Raw genomic sequence first — 24,062 nt, 5'->3', positions numbered from 1 at the left:
CAACTAACCATGGTCTCCTTCCCCCTTTTAAGGTCTATTATTATTTCACAGCATCCATTAACATTTAAGTGGGCATCTAACTGTGTCCAAATTGGTTTAGTAGACTGCTGTTTTAGTGGCTATCAAGTTGCATCCTTGTCATCTCACTTAATGACTGGGAAAATACTGCTAGCCAAATTTTCTCCCAGGGGACTTCACACTAAGCCCTGAGCAAGAGAAGTGGCTTGACTGGGATGGGCAACTTTGAAAAGCCATCTCTCTAGAAGCCACAATGCCATCAAGGTTGGTGACACCAAAAGGCAGACTCAGAAGTTTTTTGTCTCTCTAGGACTGAAGGGATTTGTAGATCTACCATGTGCTATTGTGAGTAGAATAACCAATGTCATGGTTGAATGTTAACATTTGGTCCTGGATATTTCTACTTTGAATTTCTGAATTAGAGGGAGACACAAAAGACCCAAGGACACACAGGGAACTCTATGATGGATTAGCTGTTCAGTTTCTCATTTCTAAAGCCAATCTATAAAAATTATACTTCCTAATTTCCTGATAATCTGCCCTTATATACATTTAGCACAGCCTTTGGGGAAGGAATGCGAATATCTCTTAATGTGAATGGTTAGGTTTAATTCATTTAATTTCCTTCAAAATAGCTAAAGCTGCTTCTAATCTCGTTATCATGTACACAAGTGAAGATATTACGGCATCGGAATCCACACATTAGGTTCATATAGCCCATGGCATGGGGTCATATTAATTCATCGGTATGGCAAATGAACAGGTGGCAGGAAAGGGTACATGACATAGAACCGACTCTCCAAAGCCAGGATGACCAACTTTGTTAATAATCACTGAGGAACTATGCTAACACTTCTATTCGTACCTCCTGACCTTCCTTAGATATGCCCTGTTTAAAGGAAGTTTTACCCTCAATGATCATCCACATTCTGCGCATCAATAACCTAACATCAATTCCTGTCTAAACCACAGATTCCTCCAAGCCTTTCTCAGATAAAAATGTTCATTTTCATGATTCAGGCACAGGCTGCATTAAAAAAAAAAATCCAGAGAAAACCTGGACCACCACAAACCCATGCTTATTGCAGCGTGTCACATGCTCTGATGACACTCAGAACTTATGCATGACCATCATCAAACAGCATTTCCTTCTCATTTTCAGTATGGGAAGATAACAGGTAGAACTGTCATTCTGGTCTTCCCCAGGACTTAAGAGAGGCACTGATCATCAGAAATTTATCTATCTGTTTGACCACTACATCAGCACCCATGCCAACACGGAGAGCAGCTCTGGCCACAGCATCCATTAACTACATTGGCTGACATCACCCAGGGCTGACTTCAGTTTTATCTCATTTACATGGCCACCAGCCCATTTATGTTAACTGGCTCTTTAGCAAAATCCTATTTGGCACCAATGTGCAGATGTCCTTTCACTGACTACAGCCTGTGAGCTTGTGACACTGCCAAAACCAGTCTCCTCTTTCTTGGATACATTCAACGACTGCTTGCATGATCACAGTAAAAAGCACAAGCCTTTTAAGTGAGCATAAAACCAGAAACAAATTCACTTTCTGAATAAAATTTGATAGACACCCATGCTCTTCAGATCTGTAATTACCTCATATTTTTCTCTTGAATTATTTTCAAATCACTTAGTGAACATAATTTTAATGGCTATTTTGATTATAAATATCCTTGATATCAAAAGTCACAGTCCTATAGACATTCTTCAAAAAAACTTGTGCCTGATGCAATGAGCTCCACTTAAAATCAAATCACACATGTCCTGCTGAGAAGAACAGAGTTCTCTTTTTCAGAGGAAGACAAAGTACAGAGAGGGAAAAAGTAAAACAAAAAAGGCAAAGTTCTGTATATTCGATACTCAATAGTAGGCTTAAAAGACCACTCAATTACTGACTGAATAAAGTTACATTTCATAATCTCTACAATCCCATCATAAAGATGGATTGGCCCCTTGGCCAGGTAAAGTAGAAGGAGCTGACCTCTTGGTGGCTAGGAAGAAACTAGTTCAAGAACAATCAGGAAACAAGACAACACAGATTAACATCTTTTTAGAAATAACTCAAGAAACAAATCTTGGCACATGCTTATTTTGTTCCCATCATCCTTCTGTAAATTTATTTTTACACAATGGAATCTGAATTAATGAGCTTTCTATTAAAAATGTTTATTCATTTAAAATTCTGATAAATTGTCATTGGATTTAGTGTAATTTCTGTAACTTTTCTTCTCAAACATTTAAATAGTGACTCCATAACATAAAAACAACAAAGTTCATTTGCTTCTCCTTACATTCCCTTCCCATTACATGTGCACTGGTAAAGTGATGCTAAATGGCATTATGGTTTAAAAGAGAGGCTAACGAATTATCTTGTTTTCCACCAGAGATGCTCTTCTGAACTTCACACTGATATATCTTTCTTAAAACTAAACCAACTCTATAAACATTTATTGAGTATGAAGCCTACTTGTACAACTTAATAGCTGTGATTTGGGAACACATTATTTAATCTATCTCTCATTTCCTCATTGGTAAATGGTAGTGATACTACCTTCCTAGGAAATTAGGCCTATGAAGTGCTTAGCACAGTATCTGGCATACAGCAATTGTTCAATAGATGGGAAGGTAAAGGAGACATCTAAAAACACATATATGTATAATCTAGTGTGACTGCAATAACCAACATCAATAAAATAAATACTAATGACAGCATACTGCTGACCAATATGCCAGACACCACACTAAGTATTTTGTAGTCATGTCATTTAGCTCACACAGCAACCCTGACAAGTAGGTACAACTGTTACCTCCATTTTGCAAATAGGAGAAAGGAAGCACAAATAGATTAAGGAATGTGCCCAAGACCATGTAGCTAATAAGCAGGGGAGTGGAACACAGAGCACAAGGAAGGAGAATGATCCATATTATGGGCATTAGGGGGCAGCAGAAAAGATTTCCTAGCAAAAAAAAAAAAGAGATTAAGGTGACTTTCATTTAGAACTAACCTCAATAAAATCACTGTGATTTCTACAGGCACATTTCTATTATCTGTAAGAGACATTACATTAAAAGAGAAGAGTGAGTTTGTGATAAAATTTAACAGCACAGTTACTTTATTTTCAGTATGGGGTGTACAGAGATATAAGTGCTCTGGAAACGACTACAGAGCTGACATTTCACTGACTTTGAAGCTTCCTATAAAACAATGCCCATTATCACCTGTCTAATGCTACTATGGAAAAACAAACAAGTAAACAAAAAAACTCCCCCAAACCAAGGATGGACTTAAGAGGAAACAGAACAATCAGCTTTGTGGGGAACGAAAGGAAGGTACAAAATCATCCTTACACACTGTGGTAGCTACTTTCCAAGATGACCCCAATGATTCATGCCTCTTGGTATCCATGCCTAATGCAGTCCATTCCCACACTGAATAGGACCGACCTGTGTAACTAATAGGATATTCCAGAAATAATGGTGTGTGACTTCCAAGGCTAGGATATAAAAGACACTGTGGCTTCCACACTGCCTTCTTTCTTGGATTACTTAGTCTAGGGGAAGCCAGCTGCCATGATGTGAGATACTTAAGTAGCACTATGGAGAGGGCCACTTATTGAGTGACTGAGGCCTCCTGCATACAGCCAGCACACATTTGATAACCACATGAAAGACAGCCACTGTGGAAGTAGAGCCTCTGCCCCCAGGCAAGTCGTCGGACGACTGCATCCCTAGCTAATGTTCTGACTATGTCACGAGACTCTGACCCAGAACCACCTAGCTAGGCTGCTTCTAAACCCCTGACCCACAGAAACTATGTGAGATAATAAATGTTTACTCTTGTTTTAAATAGCTAAATGTTGGGGGGTAAACTAATATGCAGAAATAGACAACAAATATATATGTCAAAGAACTTAAATGCCATTTAGGGTTTGCATTCACAAGCCAATGAGGGAATCACTGACAAAGTCTCCCTACATAATTAGGTGTGCTTCTAAGAAACTGTACAAGACAAAAAAAAGATTGTATTAGATTTAAGTCTTTTTTCCAGAATTGTTTTCTTAGGAATCAATTATTTTCTGAAAAGTCCATGGCTCTATGGCTTTGTACCAGATACTGCAAAGCAAATTGGCACACGTATTAAAACCAATTTTATTCTGTGTTGACATAAGACGTAAAACACAACTTAGGCAATCCCACAGTGAAGCCAAGGGTAGAACCCTTAAGTATCAGGTTCCCAAGAGTCCATAAGGCTGTGATTTTTGTCCTGGAGTAAATTTTCATATGTAAAATTCCATATCTGGTATACATACATCTCTTTTAATAGGACAGGAACTACAGTGTTTTTTTTTTTTTTTTTAAGATTCTCAAGAGATCTGTAAGAGTTGTTAGATAATGGAGTCATGGATTAATGGGTCAACTGTCTCAATACTGAGGAAACTGCCCCACCCAAATGCTCAAGTCATAAACACAGAAGTTCTTGCCTTGATTCCTTGCTGTCTGCATCCCCCCACCCCCCACCCAAAAATGGTCCTGTCCATGCTCCCTGTCCCAAATGTGGTTGATCAAAGGTCCAAATGAGGAGCAGGAAGGAGAGTGAATGGAAGGTCTCCACTTACACCTACTGCCAAAGGATTTAAATAAAAAGAGAGTAAAAACAAGGAAATGGGTTGGGAAGAGAAGAGAGAAAATAAACATAGGAGACAGGATTCCAAAGGCTCTGCCACCATCAATCAGTATTCTAGATCTGTGTGTCTATAAAAATTTAATTCTTCTAATTTATTGAAATGCTCACTCTCTGGCCCAGCAGCAATCACAGAAATGTTCTATTTATATTCTCTAATAGAGTAGCTGCTAACTACATAAGGCGATTTATTTAAATTTAAAGTAATTGACATTACAGATAAAGATTAAAAATCAGACCTTTATTTGTTTTCAACACATTTCAAGTTCTCAAAAGCTACAAAATTATTAAATATTTTACTGTTTCTATTGCTGGCATATTAGTAAAATAACATTTTAGATATATCAAATGAGTCTTTTTGTGTTTTACATGCACTTTATAAGTACACTTGGAAACATTTGGTTTTTTATTTTTTTGGAGACAGGGTCTCACTCTGTCACCCAGGCTGGAGTGCAGCGGCGCAATCTCAGCTCACTGCAACCTCTGCCTCCTGGGTTCAAGGGGTTCTCCTGGCCTCCCAAGTAGCTGGGATTACAGGCACATACCACCATGCCTGGCTAATTTTTTTTTTTTTTGTATTTTTAGTAGAGATGGGGTTTTGCCATGTTGGCCAGGCTGGTCTCGAACTCCTGGCCTCAAGTGATCCGACTGCCTCGACCTCCCAAAGTGCTGGGATTACAGGTGTGAGTCACTGCACCTGGCCAGGTATATTTTTATTCCCTTATTTCCTTTACTATGCTCTTGCCCAACAACAATCTCTTCCAAGCACATTTTATGTGTTTCTACTTACCAGGTGTCCTCTTTCTATAATAGTTAAAAATGTCTTATGACAGGTCAATCTCTCTAGAAGATAAAATTAACAGCCTGGGAGATATTATTTATACTGTGTGCCTAACTCAGGATGTTCCTACTCAAGCTGTTCCAAGTGGAAATGCTTCCACTGTAAAACTATGTCTTAGATGTTAGTGTTATTAACTGGCACATGAACAAACAAGATAATTACAGAGAATCAAAGTATACCCTAAACTTATATTTAATTTGAAATTATAATTTACACTCATGAAATCAAAGTACACCTGTAATGAAAAGATGTGGCACAGAACACTAAGGTAGACATCAGTGATTATAAAAATAGAAGTAAAATTCGGATGCCTGTGAGTCAACCCATCCACCAGGATACCCAGAAGACCTGTCAATAAGACTGTTTATATTTGATCTGCTGGCAGCTGAGAGGTCTCAGTTTCCTGTGAGCTCTGGGGCAGGGCACATTTTATTTAAGAAGTTTGGCTGCTCACGGCAGAAAACTGAAGATCATGGGGACACACAGGTAACATTTTCACCACTCCTTTAAGTTAAAATGCTTAATTTAGGAATAAAGAAAAAAAAGGGACATATAAATAAAAGTAGGTGACTTCAGTCAAGGAACTGAGGAACACTCCAGGGACACATGGAACAATGTCTGATAGGGGATTCCAACTTAATCCAGATTTTAAATTACTTTTAGAGGAGGGGAAAAACCCAGATAAAATTTTTGACTTGATAGGAGAGAACATGTTTTGCACAGAAAGCGAGAACTTCTAGAAGTGATGTCTAGGACGGCTCTGGTGAGAATAATGACTAAGCTGGTTTGATTTTAGGTATCTATATACAAACTCACAAAGTGAACCTGAAACTCTAACATGGGGTAGATACAATCTCAGTGTCAGTGAATTTGTCAAAATGGTATAGTTCAAAATGGAAGTCTGTATTTCAGATGCAGAGCCAACAGGAGGAAACAGATGCAGCATTGTACCTAAAGGAGATGCACATATTAATTGGCTATCAAGTTGGTAACACCTAAAAATGTATATGTGCACACATGCACACTGTACTTCCCCTACTCCCACTCTATGAGGAAATGGGGCAATGGGGAAACAGAAAAGTACCTGTATTGACAGTGGGGAGTATGAACTGACAGCGGGACAAGCTTTCGGAAAGCAATTTGACACTAAACTTTAAAATTCTTTATACTTTTTGACTCTACTTCTAAAAATTTAGAAGAATAAGTACAGCTTTATGCAAAGATAACTTCGAAGCATTTTTCAGAACAACAAAAACAAAAAACCCCATCTTCAACACAAACCAAATGTCCAAGAATAATAAGTTAATTATGGTATAGCCTTAGGATATCGGCTGAATACTATAGTCATATACCTTCACCCTCTAAATAGCCTAAGCTCATTTTTTAAAAAAGCATGTCTCTCTGCCCATTCATATACAGACTAAAACATAATGTTATGTGTGATTATCTTTGAAAGTAGAATAGAGGTAATTTTTATTTCCTAAAATAACTATACACTATTATGTTCTTGATAGACAAAAATGCCTGCTTTTTTTTTTAAAGTTGCAGACTTTTATGAAATTTAACATCTATTTGGGTTAAGATAAAGAGAAAACAGGAAGAACTTTACAAAGAAAAACAACAGGGCATGCGCTGCAGCTTCTACATTAGACAGAATATGAATACAGCTTTCCCAATGTACACTGTAAAACTGGCCCAAAGGCCAGGAATAATATTAATAGTACTCGAGGAAAGGATGAGGGAGGGTAACTCTCATTTTAGAAAAGCAAGCATCTAATAAACTGACAATTTGCTTAACATTTCACCTCTCAAAAACAGTAGAAACAAACAATGAGAGAGATTATTCTGTGCTTAATTCTTCCCAACTAAAAAGAATTGGCTAGTATGTAGGTAACAGGAATTCTGAGGTGAAAATAATTGTAACTGTAAGACAAAGGGGCCACTAGCCATAGCAAAATCTGAACCAGATTTTAGCCAGATGAATTTTTAGAAGTTTGAAGAACAAATAGGTATGATTCGGTGCTAAAGTCTTCAAAAGAAGCTAACAACTAACAAGAAATAGAAAAGTATGAACAAAAGTTTGATCAAGTAATTGCAATAATCTCAACCCAAATAAAGTAACAGCAAGAGCTTTTCAAACCAAGATGAAGACAAGTTAAGTTGGCTCACCACGTACAATGACCTCATCCAAATGTTATCATGATTCCCCCTTCTGTTAGAAGGGTTTTCAACTTGAAAAGATGTAACAAAAATCCTAATAAATAAAATGTGCCTCAAGGAAGGTAAGGGCAATGTATACATTTTAAATGTCTTTAAACTCACAATCTATAGTCCAAGAAACAAATCTAAAATGGATTACAGAAACTCACAGCTTACAGATATTTAGGCACTAGAAATTTCTCCAAGTCTTAAAAACAACGGTTTGATTTCCATCTTTGATTTTTTTTTAATGGAAAAAAGCTGAAAGCTTTCTTAAAAGAAAGAAGCATTTTACAAAGTGTCTTTTTTACAACCTCCTCATACAAATGAGTATGTTAAAGGCTGGTCTGTAGTTAAGCAAACAAGAGGAATGACCAGTCACTAAGAGGAATGACCAATCAACTAAGAGACCATCAGAAGAGTAATTTCTAGGAAACCCAGTCCAGTTCCAATTAATTTATCAGTAACTTGAATAAAGGCAAAACATTTCTAGTAGGCTCTGCTTTGTCCTCTTTGATATGTTTTATTAGTTGCTTGGATAGAGGTAAAAAACTGACATGTTTATGAAATGTACAGATGACATACAATTGTGTAGAAAATCCAACACCCTAATACTTTAGAACAAATCCAGGATTAGGAGTTAAAGCTGTCATTAGTCTGGAGGGCAAGTTAGCTATCATTAACATTTGAAGGACCTTTACATGGATCTGGATGGTTCTGTTATAATTTCACAGTAGAATCACTGACTGGAAGAAGGCATACAGAAATAAATTTCAGGGTGAAAAAAGGATAAACTTTTCTAATAGAGTGATGCAAAGAAAAAAAGGTGTTCATTCTTGCAGTAATGTCTATTACTGAATATACATAACCATGGGATAGATGACCACTTCTTGGTAGATAATGAGGGGTGGACTGAAATCAGTGGTTTTTAACAGCAGAACCATTGCATTGAAAGAAATTTTATGCAGATGACCAATATACCAAACAGATAAACACAAAAAACTGCTCTAGTTGAAATTCCCTAAAACATCTCACATTCAACTCATCTGAGCAGATGATCTCTAAAACAGTTTGTATTTGATTAAGAAAACAGTAATGTCTTGAGATTTATTACTTTAGATGTTGCAGATGCATGGTCTCCTAAATGGAGTGAATGAGCTGACTGGGCATACAAAGAAAATAAGACATATATAATATATATTATATATTTTATATTTTATATATATAAATGTTGAACATTTCCTATGTTGACCATTCATACATATATATTTTATTATATATGTTATTTATATATACAAAAATATATATATATATATATATATATTCAGTCAACATAAGAAATTATACTATGCATTTTGGCTGGCCACAGTGGCTCACTCCTGTAATCCCAGCACTTTGGGAGGCCAAGGCGGGCCGATTACTTGAGGCCAGGAGTTCGAGACCAGCCTGGCCAACAAAGGGAAACCCCGTCTGTACTAAAATTACAAAAAATTAGCCAGGTATGGTGGTGCGCACCTGTAATCCCAGCTACTTGGGAGGCTGAGGCATGAGAATCACTTGAACCTAGGAGTTAGAGGTTGCAGTGAACTGAGATCACGCCACTGTACTCCAGTCTGGGCGACAGAGTAAGATTCTGTCTCAAAAAAAAAAAAAAAAAACAAGAAAAAAACCACACACACACCAAAGAAATTATACTTTAAGAATTGAGAGTAGTATGCATAATTTTCAAGAGATTCTCATGTCAATCAGAGCCATGATTAACAATAATATCTCTAGATACTAAAGCATTTTAAAAACAACTTATAAAGAATGTTTTTTCGGGAAAAAAGTCAACATTCATACCCACTAATTTAGCACAACAGTTTACAGTTTTGTATATTTCTGTCTAGTCCCCATTCACATAAAAATAAACATTTGGACAACAGTAACCAACATGATTCATGAGATTTTAAAATTTTCTCTACATAAATTAGGATGAGTATTTCACGAATGTCCATAAGCTTCATGAAAATTGTTTTTTATGGCTACATAAAAACGGAGATTCCGTAATGTATTAAAACAATTTCCTACTGTTGACCATTCAGGTTACATTGGCTCTCCTTTTTGTTATATATTAATACATAATTTTTATTATATAATTTATTATTATATATATTATGTGATTCCTCTGTCTGTACATGGTAGCCTTTTTCTTTCCAAAATATTTATCCTGAAGTTAAAATCCCTAAAGTGGAATTACTGAACTAAAAAGTCTGAATTCTGACAGCTCTTGTTTTATACTATAATACTTTACCACAAGTTTTTATCAGCTCACACACAGTTGCAGAACACAACAAAAGGAAAGTTGAAACATCTGCAAAAATAGTTCCCTCAGTGTTAATGTCCTCAAACTTAATACTGGCACCATCTTTACCATTTTCAAAGAAGGTGAGAAAGAATTGTGATATTTTGTTGTACTAGTCAAAGTTTGTTGGTGATGACAGAGAATAATTATATATTCCCAGAATTAGGATGGTATGATTTTAGGCCACAATCTGGGTATGAAAATGTCTATCTTCCTTTTTTTTTTTTTTTGAGACAAGAGTCTCACTCTGTTGCCCAGGCTGGAGTGCTGGGGTGCAGTGGCACGATCTCGACTCACTGCGAGCTCTGCCTCTCGGGTTCACGCCCTTCTCCTGCTTCAGCCTCCCAAGTAGCTGGGACTACAGGCGCCTGCCACTGCCACCACGCCCGGCTAATTTTTGCATTTTTTAGTAGAGACAGGGTTTCACCGTGTTAGCCAGGATGGTCTTGATCTCCTGTCTTTGTGATCTGCCTGCCTCGGCCTCCCAGAGTGCTGGGACTACAGGCGTGAGCCACTGCACCTGGCCGAAAATGTCTATTTTCTTTTGCTTTTTTTCAGAAGCAGCAATATAGAGAATTCGATTTCAGCCTATAATGTATTTAAAATATAATAAGACTTAAATATCTGAAAGCCATTTAACAGCTTTGGCTAACAACAGTAACTGACTAAAATCTGAAGCTTACTTCACCATAATATAGTCAGTATGATCATGGCTGATGGCATCTTTGTCAATCTGCTTTGTTTTTCTGCTTTTATTCCACATACTTTAGGATTGAGCTTTGTTTCCAGATCTACACACGTCAGAAAACTCCATTCTTGTTTAAGCCAGCTATAAGCAACATAAAAAGTGTCCCAAGCAGTTTATCTAGAAGCCTCTGTATTCCGATGATCTTGCTCTAGACACAAATATACTTGACAGAACCTCAATTGCAACGATGCTGCGCAACAATAGGAATGGTATTTTAACAGATCAGATGATAATTCGGTTATGGTACTCTTTTGAGTTTGTATTTTAGTGATGTAAGGTCATTTTTAGATGATTTGCAGGCACATTCTCAGGCTATTGAAAACAGGTTAAGTATTATTTTGCTTCTTGTTGATATGACTGTTATAAACTAAAAGTAGCTCCACCTTTAAAATATGAATCATTTTGATGTTATGTGCTCCATTACACTGATTTAAATCAAGTATGACAACTAGTTTAGTTACTTAGGGGTTCATATTGTAATTAATTCTCCCCAGGTTATTTGGGGTACATTACGGTGGTGATGTAGCTTAGGTGGGTGATTAGAAATTCTCTGAAAATTTAAATTTGAAATATCTCCAGGTTCAGATATTCAAAGTCTAGAACTTTATAGCTTAACAGTTTATTTATTTATTTATTTTTGACTCTGGAGCAGATCCTGAAATGCTTTGTGAGGAAAGCTTTGGTTATGTCTGTAGCTTAGCAGTCCCTCACTCTGTCTAGACAGTGTGGAGAGATGCATGTCTATTTATCCAGGAAAAAAAAGTCATAGATTCTTTTGTCATAGAGGATGGATGTCAATCCTGCCCTCCACATGGCTTTTTAAAAAAAACATGTCTGATGTGTCCTTACTTTGCAAAAACAGTAATAAAAATAGCAATAGCAGTTTCCTTTCACTGAGAGCCTACTGTATGGGCACGCAAAGTGCTAATAAGCACTCTAAACACTTTATATCTTACTTCTTACAACTCTATGTAGTGGATATTTATTATTCCTGCTTTTGGATAAGGAAACCAAATCTAAGAGAAACAGAGGAGATACATTTTTTTTTTTTTTTTGAGACAAAGTTTTTCTCTTATTGCCCAGGCTGGAGTGCAATGGCACAATCTCGGCTCACTGCAACCTCTGCCTCCCAGGTTCAAGCGATTCTCTTGCCTTAACCTCCTGAGTAGCTGGGATTACAGATATGCGTCACCATGCCCGGCTAACTTTGTATTTTTAGTAGAGACAGGGTATCTCCACATTGGTAAGGCTGGTCTTGAACTCAGGTGATCCGCCTGCCTCGCCCTCCCAAAGTGCTGGGATTATAGGCGAGAGCCATTGCACCTGGCTGGGGACTTACATATTTTAAGGTCTTACAAAAGAATGTAACTCACACTGACAAATTCTTATTTAAAGTATACATGAATCTTTAACTACAGGCACCCAGAAGGCCAAGCAATCAATCACTTGGTCTAGACCAGCATTTCCTGAGGTATGTTTGGTGACATACTTGGGCCTTCACTACTGCAGCGCCATAGAAAACTGTTTAACTATACTGTGGTTAAACTGTTTTTGGATTACAATGAGGGGAACTTTAAAAAAAGTATCTATTTGAAACTCACATTCTTGTTAAAATGATGATGTTAAGTTCATTTACTCTATCTCTTTCAGTAACAAATCTGAGGCCCTAAAGGAGAAATATTTCTTAAACAGCGGGGCCAGAAACACCGTTTTTTCTAAGACACCAGTGTGCTTTTAATCTAATGAACAATGGAAAATTTTAACAGAATTATAACACTTCTTTATTTACTTTAGCTCAGACCAATATCTGAAATATCCTCTTTGGTAATTATTAAGGTACTCAAAGCATGCATTTCTCTAAACTAATTTTAGCTCTGACCTCAGCTTACCATTCCTCTATTAACTTCCCCATACCCCAATTCAACTTTGGAGTAAACTCTCAGAGTCAAAGTTCAATGTCAGTTTCTAATTTTATGTTGAAATCTGATTTCTATAGCTGTAAAAATATACACATGTAAATTATTATTATTATTTTGCGGTTTGCTGTAACCTGTATCAAAACAATATGAAAATCAGGTTATACTAGGCTCCTACTAAGCAGACAATTTGCTCAAAAACATAAGTCACAATCATTAATTAGTTTGGTATCCTGCATTAAGAAAGTTAGTTTAAACTGCTCAAAACCTACTCATGTTTGTACACTGTGTAAAGCCATTCTAAGTAAAACTGTGGAAATGAGCTCAATAAAATAAGTAAATGTGTTAGTTCAGGGTTAGGGCTTTTTTCATATTGTAAACAATTAATGTAACCTGGGCCAGTATTAAATTTGTTAATGGCTCATAGCAATTCTGTCTTGATTCTAAATAGGTCATACTTTAAAAAAATATTTTTACCTTAAACACTTTAAAGCAGATTTCAGCACACTTTCTAAATCTGTAAAATGGAGTGGCAATGCTCTCTTAAAGTACAGACAAATAAAGACAAGTAAAGACAAACGTCGTCCTAAAGTAATTGCCACTCCATTTTACAGACTGGGAAAATGAATAAGACACCAATAAAACTAATAAAGTTCAAATTACTTTCTCAAGGTAGCATGTGCTGATAAACTTGGAACAAGAAAAGAGACCTTTCTTTCCAGACTTTTCCTGAACATGAACTAGAATGTTTTAAATCTTTATTAGCAACATTTTAAAAGATTAAGATTAGACAGAAACAACACCATATCAAACGGGACATGGGTTTTGACCTTACTGTTTAATGATAAGAACTAGTAATGAAAGATTTTCTCTTCTGCAGCATAAATACCCTTAGGCAAAAATGGATCTGATCCAACTCAGTTCAAGACTATTTAAAGAAAATGAAGTCAGCTCCTGCCATTAGCTTTTTGGACAGAGAGAGAGAAAATAAAGGTGCTAAATTCTGAGCCCCTAATTGTGCTACCTATTATGTTTCTAACTTTTAAAAGCTTTTAAGTTTTAAAAGCATCCAGTCATTATTTGGAAGAACTTCACTTCACTCTTAAGGGTTGGATATTTTCAGAATATCTGCAAGGACACCGATTCTCACTAAATCAGGCCTCACCATTAGCTGGCTTCGGGCCCACAGTACACCCTAGCTCTAACCCGTGAATAATTTTTTTTTTTTTGGTATATAAGAGTCTCGTCACATTCTGATCTAAATCTCAGTTAAACGTATTAGCATTGTAGTTTTAGTCCTTTCAAATGATTAAATAAAATGATTAAATATAAGTATAAACTTATATTTTATACTTTTTGAAAATTTGCCTCTCTAGTATACTACTGTAATTTACATTCGAGGGGGAAAAAACAAAAGTGAATTATTTTCAGTAACAATATATTTATATGTTTTCAGCTATAAACATCTCATTTGATTTGATTTCCTACTGAAATTACATAAAAACCGTTAACTTTAAAAATTTTTTTAATTTATTTTTATTTTTTAGATGGGGTCTCTCACTATGCTGTCCAGGCTGATCTTGAACTCCTGGCCTCAAGTGATCCTCTTGCTAAGATGACAGAATTTAACATCATTATCAGAAGATATTTATATCTTATATATAAGGTCCTGGTGGGTACTTTTGTTCTATGCTTTTTGGAAATAAAGCAAAAAATTTTATTCAGGTTTACTCATTTGGCTGTGCTGTTTTTGATACATAAAAGGTATTAAATGTTCATACTCATCAAATGAAATGAAAGGTAATCATGTCTTTTGAGAAACAATTTTTTTTTTTTGAGACAGAGTCTTTCTCCATCACCGAGGCTGGAGTGCAGTGGCACGATCTCAGCTCAATGTAACCTCTGCCTCCCGGTTTCAAGCAATTCTCCTGTCTCAGCCTCCCCAGAAGCTGGGATTACAGGCACCTGCCACCACACCTAGCTAATGTTTTATTTTTAGTAGAGAGGAGGTTTCACACCTTGTTGGTCAGGCTGGTCTCGAACTCCTGACCTCAGGTGATCCACCCACCACGGACTCCCAAAATGCTGGGATTACAGGTGTGAGCCACTGCGCCCAGCCCAGAATATGTTTTTATAGAAGAGACTTAGAACGTTCTTACCTGAGGCTGCTGTGGCATTTGTGGGAGTTGAAGCAGCTGCTTGAATCCGAGCATGAGGAGGAATAAGGATGGTAGCCAGAGGTGGATTACTTGACAGTTCTATAGAAGGTTAAGACACAAATGTTAGAGTCCACTCTTAACTTTGTATGCAAAACTATTTTATTGGTAAGAGTGAAAATAAGATTCTGCATTAAACTACCAGTTTAGGCCGGGCACAGTGGCTCATGCCTGTAATCCCAGCACTTTGGGAGGCCAAGGTGGGTGAATTACCTGAGGTCAGGAGTTCGAGACCAGCCTGGCCAACATGGTGAAACTCTGTCTCTACTAAAAATACAAAAATTAGGGGATCAATGCAACAAGAAGAGCTAACTATCTTAACTATGTATGCACCCAATACAGGAGCATCCAGATTCACAAAGGAAGTTCTTAGAGATCTACAAAGAGACTTGGACTCCCACACAAAAACAGTGGGAAACTTTAACACCACACTGTCAGTATTACACAGATCAACGAAACAGAACAGTAACAAGGATATTCGGGACTTGAACTCAGCTCTGGACCAAGTTCTGTAGCTAGACATCTACACTCCTCAGCAAATGCAAAAGAACAGAAATCATAACAAACAGTCTCTCAGACCACAGTGAATCAAATTAGAACTCAGGATTAAGAAATTCACTCAAAACCACACAACTACATGGAAACCGAACAACCTGAATGACTACTGGGTAAATAACAAAATGAAGGCAGAAATAAGTAAGTTCTTCGAAAACAATGAGAACAAAGATACAACACACCAGAATCTCTGGGACACAGCTAAAGCAGTGTTTAGAGGGAAGTTTATAGCACTAAATAAATGCCCACAGGAGAAAGGAGGAAAGATGTAAAAATTGACACCCTAACATCGCAATTAAAAGAACCAGAGAAGGAAGAGCAAACAAATTCAAGCTAGCACAAAACAAGAAATAACTAAGATCAGAGCAGAATAGGAGATACAGACACACAAAAAAACCCTTAAAAAAAAAAATTAATGAATCTAGGAGTTTTTTGAAAAGATTAACAAAATAGATAGACTGCTAGCCAGATTAATAAAGAAGAAAAGAGAGAAGAATCAAGTAGATACAATAAAAAATGATAAAGGGGATATCACCACCAATTCCACAGAAACACAAACTACCATCAGAGAATACTATAAACACCTCTACACAAATAAACTAAAAAATCTAGAAGAAATGGATAAACTACTGGACACATACACCCTCCTAAGACTAAACCAGGAAGAAGTTGAATCTCTGAATAGACCAATGGCAGTAATTAATAGTCCACCAACAAAAAAAGCCCAGGACCAGACGGATTCACAGTTGAATTCTACCAGAGGTACAAAGAGGAGCTAGTACCATTCCTTCTGAAACTATTCCAACCAACAGAAAAAGAGGGAATCCTCCCTAACTCATTTTATGAGGCCAGCATCATCCTGATAACAAAACCTGGCAGAGACACAACAAAGAAAGAAAATTTCAGGCCAGTATCTCTGATGAACATCGATGCAAAAATCCTCAATAAAATACTGGCAAACTGAATCCAGCAGCACATTAAAAAGCATATCCACCACGATCAAGTCGGCTTCATCCCTGGGATGCAAGGCTGGTTCAACACACACAAATCAATAAACGTAATTCATCACATAAACAGAACTAATGACAAAAACCACATGATTATCTCAATAGATGCAGCAAAGGCCTTCGATAAAACTCAACAGCCTTTCATGCTAAAAACACTCAATAAACTAGGTACTGATGGAACATATCTCAAAACAGTAAGAGCTATTTATGACAAACCCACAGCCAATATTGTACTGAATGGGCAAAAGCTGGAAGCATTTCCTTTGAAAATTAGCACAAAACCAGGGTGCCCTCTCTCACCACTCCTATTCAACACAGTATTGGAAGTTCTGGCCAGGGCAATCAGGCAAGAGAAAGAAATAAAGGGTATTCAAATAGGAAGAGAGGAAGTCAAATTATCTGTTTGCAGATGACATGATTGTCTATTTAGAAAACCCCATTGTCTCAGCCCAAAATCTCCTTAAGCTGATAAGCAACTTCAGCAAAGTCTCAGGATACAAAATCAAAGACAAAAATCACAAACATTCCTACACAATAATAACAGACAAACAGCCAAATCATGAGCAAACTCTCATTCACAATTGCTACAAAAAGAATAAAATACCTGGGAATATAACTTACAAGGGATGTGAAGGACTTCTTCAAGGAGGACTACAAACCACTGTTCAAGGAAATAAGAGAGGACACAAACAAATGGAAAAATATTCCATGCTAATGGATAGGAAGAATTAATATCGTGAAAATGGCCATATTGCCCAAAGTAATTTCTAGATTATTCAATGCTATTCCCATCAAACTACCACTGACTTTCTTCGCAGAATTAGAAAAAACTACTTTAAATTTCATATGGAACCAAAAAAGAGCCCGTATAGCCAAGACAATCCTAAGCAAAAACAACAAAGCTGAAGGCAGCTGACTTCGAACTATACTACAAGGTTACAGTAATCAAAACAGCACGGTACTGGTACCAAAACAGAGGTATAGACCAATGGAACAGAATAGAGTCCTCAGAAGTAACACCACACATCTGCAACCGTTTGATCTTTGACAAACCTGACAAAAACAAGAAATGGGGAAAGGATTCCCTATTTAATAAATGGTGCTGGGAAAACTGGATAGCCATATGTAGAAGACCATTAAACTATACCTTACACCTGAACCCCTTCCTTATACCTTATACAAAAATTAACTCAAGATGGATTAGAGACTTAAATATTAGACCTAAAACCACAAAAACCCTAGAAGAAAACCTAGGCAATACCATTCAGGACATAGGCAAGGGCAAAGAATTCATGACTAAAACACCAAAAGTAATGGCAACAAAAGCCAAAATGGACAAATGGGATCTAATTAAACTAACAGGCTTCTGCACAGCAAAAGAAACTATTATCAGAACAGGCAACCTACAGAATAAGAAAAATTTTTGCCATCCATCTGACAAAGGGCTAATATCAAGAATCTACAAGCAACTTAAACAAATTTACAAGAAAAAAAACCCCATCAAAAAGTGGGCGAAAGATACGAACAGACATTTTTCAAAAGAAGACATTTATGTGGCCAACAAACATGAAAAAAAGTTCATCATCACTGATTATTAGAGAAACTCAAATCAAAACCACGATGAGAAACCATCTCACACTATTTTGAATGGCGATCATCAAAAAGTCAGGAAACAACACATGCTGGAGAGGATGTGGAGAAATAGGAACGCTTTTACACTGTTGGTGGGAGTGTAAATTAGTTTAACAATTGTGGAAGATAGTGTGGCGATACCTCAAGGATCTAGAACTTGAAATACCATTTGACCCAGCAATCCCATTACTGAGTATATACCCAAAGAATTATAAATCATTCTACTATAAAGACACGTGCATACATACGTTTATTGCAGCACTATTCATGATAGCAAAGACTTGGAAGCAACCCAAATGCCCATCAATGTATTAGAATGGATAAAGTAAATGTGGCCCACATACATCATGGAATATTATGCAGCCATAACAAAAGAATGAGTTCATGTCCTTTGCAGGGACATGGATGAAGCTGGAAACCATCATTCTCAGCAAACAAACATAGGAACAGAAAACCAAGCACTGCATGTTCTCACTCATAAGTGGCAGCTGAACAATGAGAACATATGGGCACAGGGAGGGGAACATCACATATCAGGGCCTGATGGGGGGGTAGGGGGCAAGGGGAGGGAGAGCATTAGGAGAAATACCTAACGTAGACGATGGATTGATGGGTGCAGCAAACCACTATGGCACATGTATACCTATGTAACCAACCTGCACCTTCTCCGCATGTATCCCAGAACTTAAAAGTATAATAATCATCATTAAAAAAAGAACAGGTTTTTAAAAAAATACAAAAATTAGCCTGGCGTGGTGGCACACACCTGTGATCCCAGCTACTTGGGAGGCTGAGGCAGGAGAATCACTTGAACTCGCGAGGCAGAGGTTGCAGTGAGCCAAGACCGTGCCATTGCACTTCAGCCTGGGCGACAAGAGCGAAACTCCGTCTCAAAAACAAAACAAAACAAAACAAAACAAAAGAAAACAAAACCAAACCAAACCAAACCACAAACAAAACCCTACCAGTTTAACAGGGGGGAAAAAAACCCACATGACAAACCTGTATCTCAAATTAGCTAAATGAGTTAGTAATCAACTTACAGAAAAAGCCCACAGAAGTACTGTGATATATAACAAAGGCATTATCTGCTAAAATTATGTCTGAGAACTAAAAATATCTCGGGGAAAGATGTGGCCAAAGTTTTGGAGTAGGTATATTAATAAGACATATCTGCATCTTTCATTGATGTAAATATATTATGTAACCAACCTGCACCTTCTCCACATGTATCCCAGAACTTAAAAGTATAATAATAATCATTAAAAAAAGAATAGGTTTTTAAAAAAAACCTACTCTGGCAATATTTGACTACAGGAGATACTGTACAAACATATTCTTTATGTTTTTAATTGGTGGTGGTGTCATAGCAAAGAGAATATGAATGAGAATGTGTGTCTGTATGTGTATGTATGTACAACTGGATGTACTGACCAACCTACCCAGCTGTTTATGAGCCAATGGCAGATAAGACTTATCTAGACACTAGTGGAAAAAGGATTTGAGAAACATCTGTTTAAAGTATCACTGCTTTTATTAAAACTGAAAATGTCTTTATCCAATTCTTTACTCAGTAAGATTATTTTTGTTACTTTTTACAAGTTTGAAATAGGCTTTTTATCTGCATGGGGGAAGCTGTCTCTGTCAACTGTACTTATTTCTCTGAAGAATCAAGATCTGTAGCAAGTAGTGGTAGTGAGCTTGTACATAAAAGCATTTGTTGTTAGTTTTAGGTAATGTGACTGTTTTCCCAGTTACCTGGGATAACCCTGGTTCATGCTTGTTACTTAAGTATTTAGCCTGTAAGTACTCATTTTCACTCTAATATGTTTCACAGTTTGAAGGAAAAATCATAACCATAACTAGCTACAGGAGGACATTATCCTCTGAGCTACAGCACACACTTTGGCAATTCACAGATATGGCATGAACTTCAAAAAGTTCAAGAAAAGCTTTTTTTTTTTTTTTTTAATTAAGGTATAATTTATGTTAACATAAACCATTTAAAAGTGTACAATTCAGCATTTAGTACATTTAGTGCATTTGCAATGTTGTATAACCATCACCTCTAGTTCCAAAACATTTTCATCACCCCAAAGGGAAACCCCAAACTCACAAGCAGTCACTCTACATTAATCCCGTCCTCTAAGCCCCTAGCAAGGGAAATTTTATTTTTAGTGTAGTAGTTTTAAAATGTCTTCTGGTGCAAAGCCCCTGCCAATAATATTTATTCAAATTGGTACCTAAATATCTAAATTTTGTACTAATTTACATATTAAATGCTATCAGATTGTGGTAAAGAAAAGCAACAAATTGATGCTAAGATTTATTAAAAATGAATGAAAGGAACAGCTTAAAACTGAGAAGACTATTCATGTTCCTTTCCCCTAAAATGAGAAAGTTTAGTCCAGCTCATCAAATAGTCTTCCCTGGGAAGACAGTTGAAGACTACTGCCCTAATTATCAGGTTCTAGGAGATACTGTTTTCTCACAATCAGACTTGGTAGTTATTTTGGTTCTTGTTAAGTAACAGAAAGCTCCTATGCCATTTTACTTCAAATCAGTTCAATTTTAACCCACAATCTTATATGCAGGAAAGTAAAATACTTTCTAGCAATTGTGATGGCTGAAAACTTTATGGCTCCAGGTACAAAAAAGTATTAATATGTGGTTTTTATTCTAAAGAAATTCAGATTTACCCTTCTCAACTAAAATCACCTAAAATAGAAAGGCTTCTTTAAAATCCATCCATCCATCAACCCACCCACATACTCATCCATCCACCTAACAATATTGAACATGAAGTACGTAAGGTCCCAGGATAGGGAGATAAAAAGATAACTGTCCTTTGTCTGATCAACAGAAATTGACAAGAACAACTGAAAAAACAATCTGGAAAGAAAGGCAACCACTTAGGACAGCGGCACTGTCAAATGAAAACATCTCGATAACCATGTGCCCCATACCTAAAATAAAATCTAACAATGAAAAGAGGACCGGAGTTTTTAGTAAGACATTTTGACAAAGCTGTTAAAAATAATCTATGAAATAAACGGAGTATCAGGGGTCTGTGGTCCCTCTCCTTATGGCCCATCCTGTCCATTTTCTCCCATATATTTACTCTCTCTTACCACATCACCTATCCTTCTGTGTATCTGAATGCCCAGTTGAAGGCCATAGCAGTTTTGTTTCTTAGTCTGGACAAGAATATGCAATGTATAGTCAGTTATCCCTTGGTATCCTGGGGGCCTGGTTCCAAGACCCTCCTCAGATACCCAAATCCAAAGATGCTCAAGTCCCTTGCATAAAATGGAGTAGTATTTATAGGTAATCTACACAGAGCCTCTTATATACTTTACTTTTTTATTTTTTACTTTATATTTTGGACAGACTCGCTCTGTTGCCCAGGTTGGAATGCAGTGATGTGATCTCGGCTCACTGCAACCTCTGCCTCCTGGGTTCATGTGATTCTTGTGCCTAAGCCTCTCATATACTTTAAATCATCTCTAGATTACTTATAATACCTAATACAATGTAAATACTACGTAAATAGTTTTATAGATGTAAATCTATAGATGTATGTATGTAAACAGACTGTCATTTTGGCCTTAGATAAGGAGAGAGGGGTAACTAATGAAGGGTAAGGGGGAAAGAACTGAAGAAACTAAGAAGACAAGAAATGGAAAAGATCTGGGATCTCAGAGGCTTTGCCACACCCAAAGACACAGAGTGTGGGTGAGAGTGGGGTCCAAGATGTGAAGGGGGGTACTTTGTAAACCTTTTTCAAGCAAACATCCTAAAAGTTAAGAATTCGAAAATGAACAGTCACTACTACTTCTACCTAGTTCCAACTTTTACACCCCATTGTTGTTCTTCTTTTCCTTAATTACAGGCAATCTTTAAGATCCATTGCTTTCATCTGTTCAGTCTTCTCTACTTCAAAGAAGTTGTTAACTGTTACTTACACCTTAAGCCTCCTTGCACTCTTGCTATAGTCCTATTCTTGCCACTCTAAGTCCACACTTTTTATGAGGACAGACTATGGGCACTTCTAAGGGCTATCTTAATCAGTTCAAAATGGTTTATTTTTCAATCCCAACCATTACTACCTACTTCCAATCACTTTGACTACCCATGGCAATGAGTGATAAGGAAATGAAGTCAGTGAGGGTGAATATAAACTGCAGTGAAAGAATAGAAAAAATGGTGGCATTTTGGAGGATAGAAACAGCAAAGCAACAGCACCTGTCAGGATCAGACACAGTGTATGTATTCTTGAAGGCAGAGAAGGAGTGTAGAAGAGATTTAAATTGAAATATAAGGTAATATTTATTTACTAGACATGTGTGCTAAGCTTGAGAGTAGGGGGGTAATTAAGAGAACAAAAAAGTCCATAATGAAGTGGGACAGCTCTGGAAAACTGAGAAGAAAATGAAAAATGGGAAGGATAAAAGACAGACTGTGTTACCTTAAAGACATGGTTTAAAACAAAATGGCAAGAAATTCCAGAAAACTTTAGAAAAATTAATGTGATAAAAATTTCTTCAGCCAACTGAAGATATCATGAAAACTATTCATCAAAAAGCCACACAGTTTATTAGGGAAAACTACAAATGTTTTGACAGTGCATCAATCATTATGTGTTCCATAATTAAACATTTTAATGCACAATTTAAACAAAAGCAAAATGAGTTTAAAAATAGATATGAATCAACCAAAAAGTTAATAAAACCCATTTAACTAAATTTTGCTGCATTGTTTTATACTGAAAACCACAGAAGAAAAATTCCCATGAAAAGACAAACTGAATAAACTCAAATATGCCTAATAAAGCAATCTTTTCCAATGGAAAAGTGAAACCTACATCTAGTTGGTAAAACCTGAAATTTCCCTTATAAATTTCTATTCTTCCAAGTACAAGACCCCCAAATTCATTGATAAAATGGGACAGGTAAGAACCTTCCTAGTTTTCTGAGGGGGCAGGTAGGTGGTAGTGGTAATGTGTTAGTACAAACTGTTGTGTGAAAGCTGAGGACAAATTTGAGAGCAGCAATCAATGTGTGAACCTGAGGGAAGAAATCAACCCCTCTACTGACTAGATCTCCTCTTATAGTGATGTAACAAAATAACTAGCAGTCATTAGATAAAAGGGAATCTTCCTCCTTTATTAGCTTTGAGGGAGCTCACCCTGCAGATCTCCAAAAAGGAGTCACTAAAATAAGCAAACATTCTTTTTTTTCTACAAGTCGTCTGACCTCCTCATGTGTGTGCCAGGCCTCTTATAACATATAATAATTGTCAGTGGTTGTCCATATAGTTAAAAGTGCTATTTCTCTCTATTCACAAAAAGGTTTAAATGACTTAATAATGGAGTGCCCCCATTACATTTGTGTATTTTTTTGGGCAATAATTCAAATGCTAGGATGATGTCCCTTGATCTCACACCTTTCTGAATTCTAATGGTGCTTACTTACTTGTATATATTTCCTTGTAGATGAATGAATAAACCACATCATAACTGCTTCTCTCCTTGTAACAATTCCAAAGTGCCCAGGAAATTCCTGACCATGTTCCTAATGCTAAACTAACTAGAAAATCAGACAAACAGTAAGCAAATTACAAGGCTTACTCATACTGTTTTGGTAATACTGGTGATGTTTCATGTGAGGACTACATGATATGACACTTGCTGAAAGCCATGACGACTTTGACTGGGAACTTTCCAATTTATACCACTCACCAAAAAATGTCTGAATGCTTTTACTGAACTACACTATAGTACAGGTGTTTTTAGAAGTTATCTAGCAAAGTGTTAATATTTTTAAAGTTCTAGTGATTTACTTGAAAATCTTATATTCAGAACTCTATTCTTTTTTTTTT

At 36.7% G+C, this 24,062-nt stretch overlaps 1 protein-coding gene across 4 annotated transcripts in view; it reads right to left on the bottom strand.

Moving 5' to 3' along the window:
* Window positions 1-24,062, bottom strand: part of GSK3B (glycogen synthase kinase 3 beta) — a 279,756-nt gene that overhangs the window by 6,872 nt on the left and 248,822 nt on the right. For 2 of the 4 annotated variants that reach the window (XM_033211108.1, XM_033211110.1), the window contains one exon: window positions 14,932-15,030. The exons of the other annotated variants lie outside the window; for them this stretch is intronic. In XM_033211108.1, the coding sequence (XP_033066999.1) occupies window positions 14,932-15,030 (99 nt within the window). The remainder of the gene's footprint in view (window positions 1-14,931; window positions 15,031-24,062) is intronic. 4 annotated transcript variants of the gene reach the window in all.

This window comes from Trachypithecus francoisi, unplaced genomic scaffold, assembly GCF_009764315.1.
Source record: "Trachypithecus francoisi isolate TF-2019V2 unplaced genomic scaffold, Tfra_2.0 Lachesis_group0, whole genome shotgun sequence".
NCBI classification, from domain to species: domain Eukaryota; kingdom Metazoa; phylum Chordata; class Mammalia; order Primates; family Cercopithecidae; genus Trachypithecus; species Trachypithecus francoisi.
This window is presented reverse-complemented; position numbering and strand designations above follow the sequence as displayed.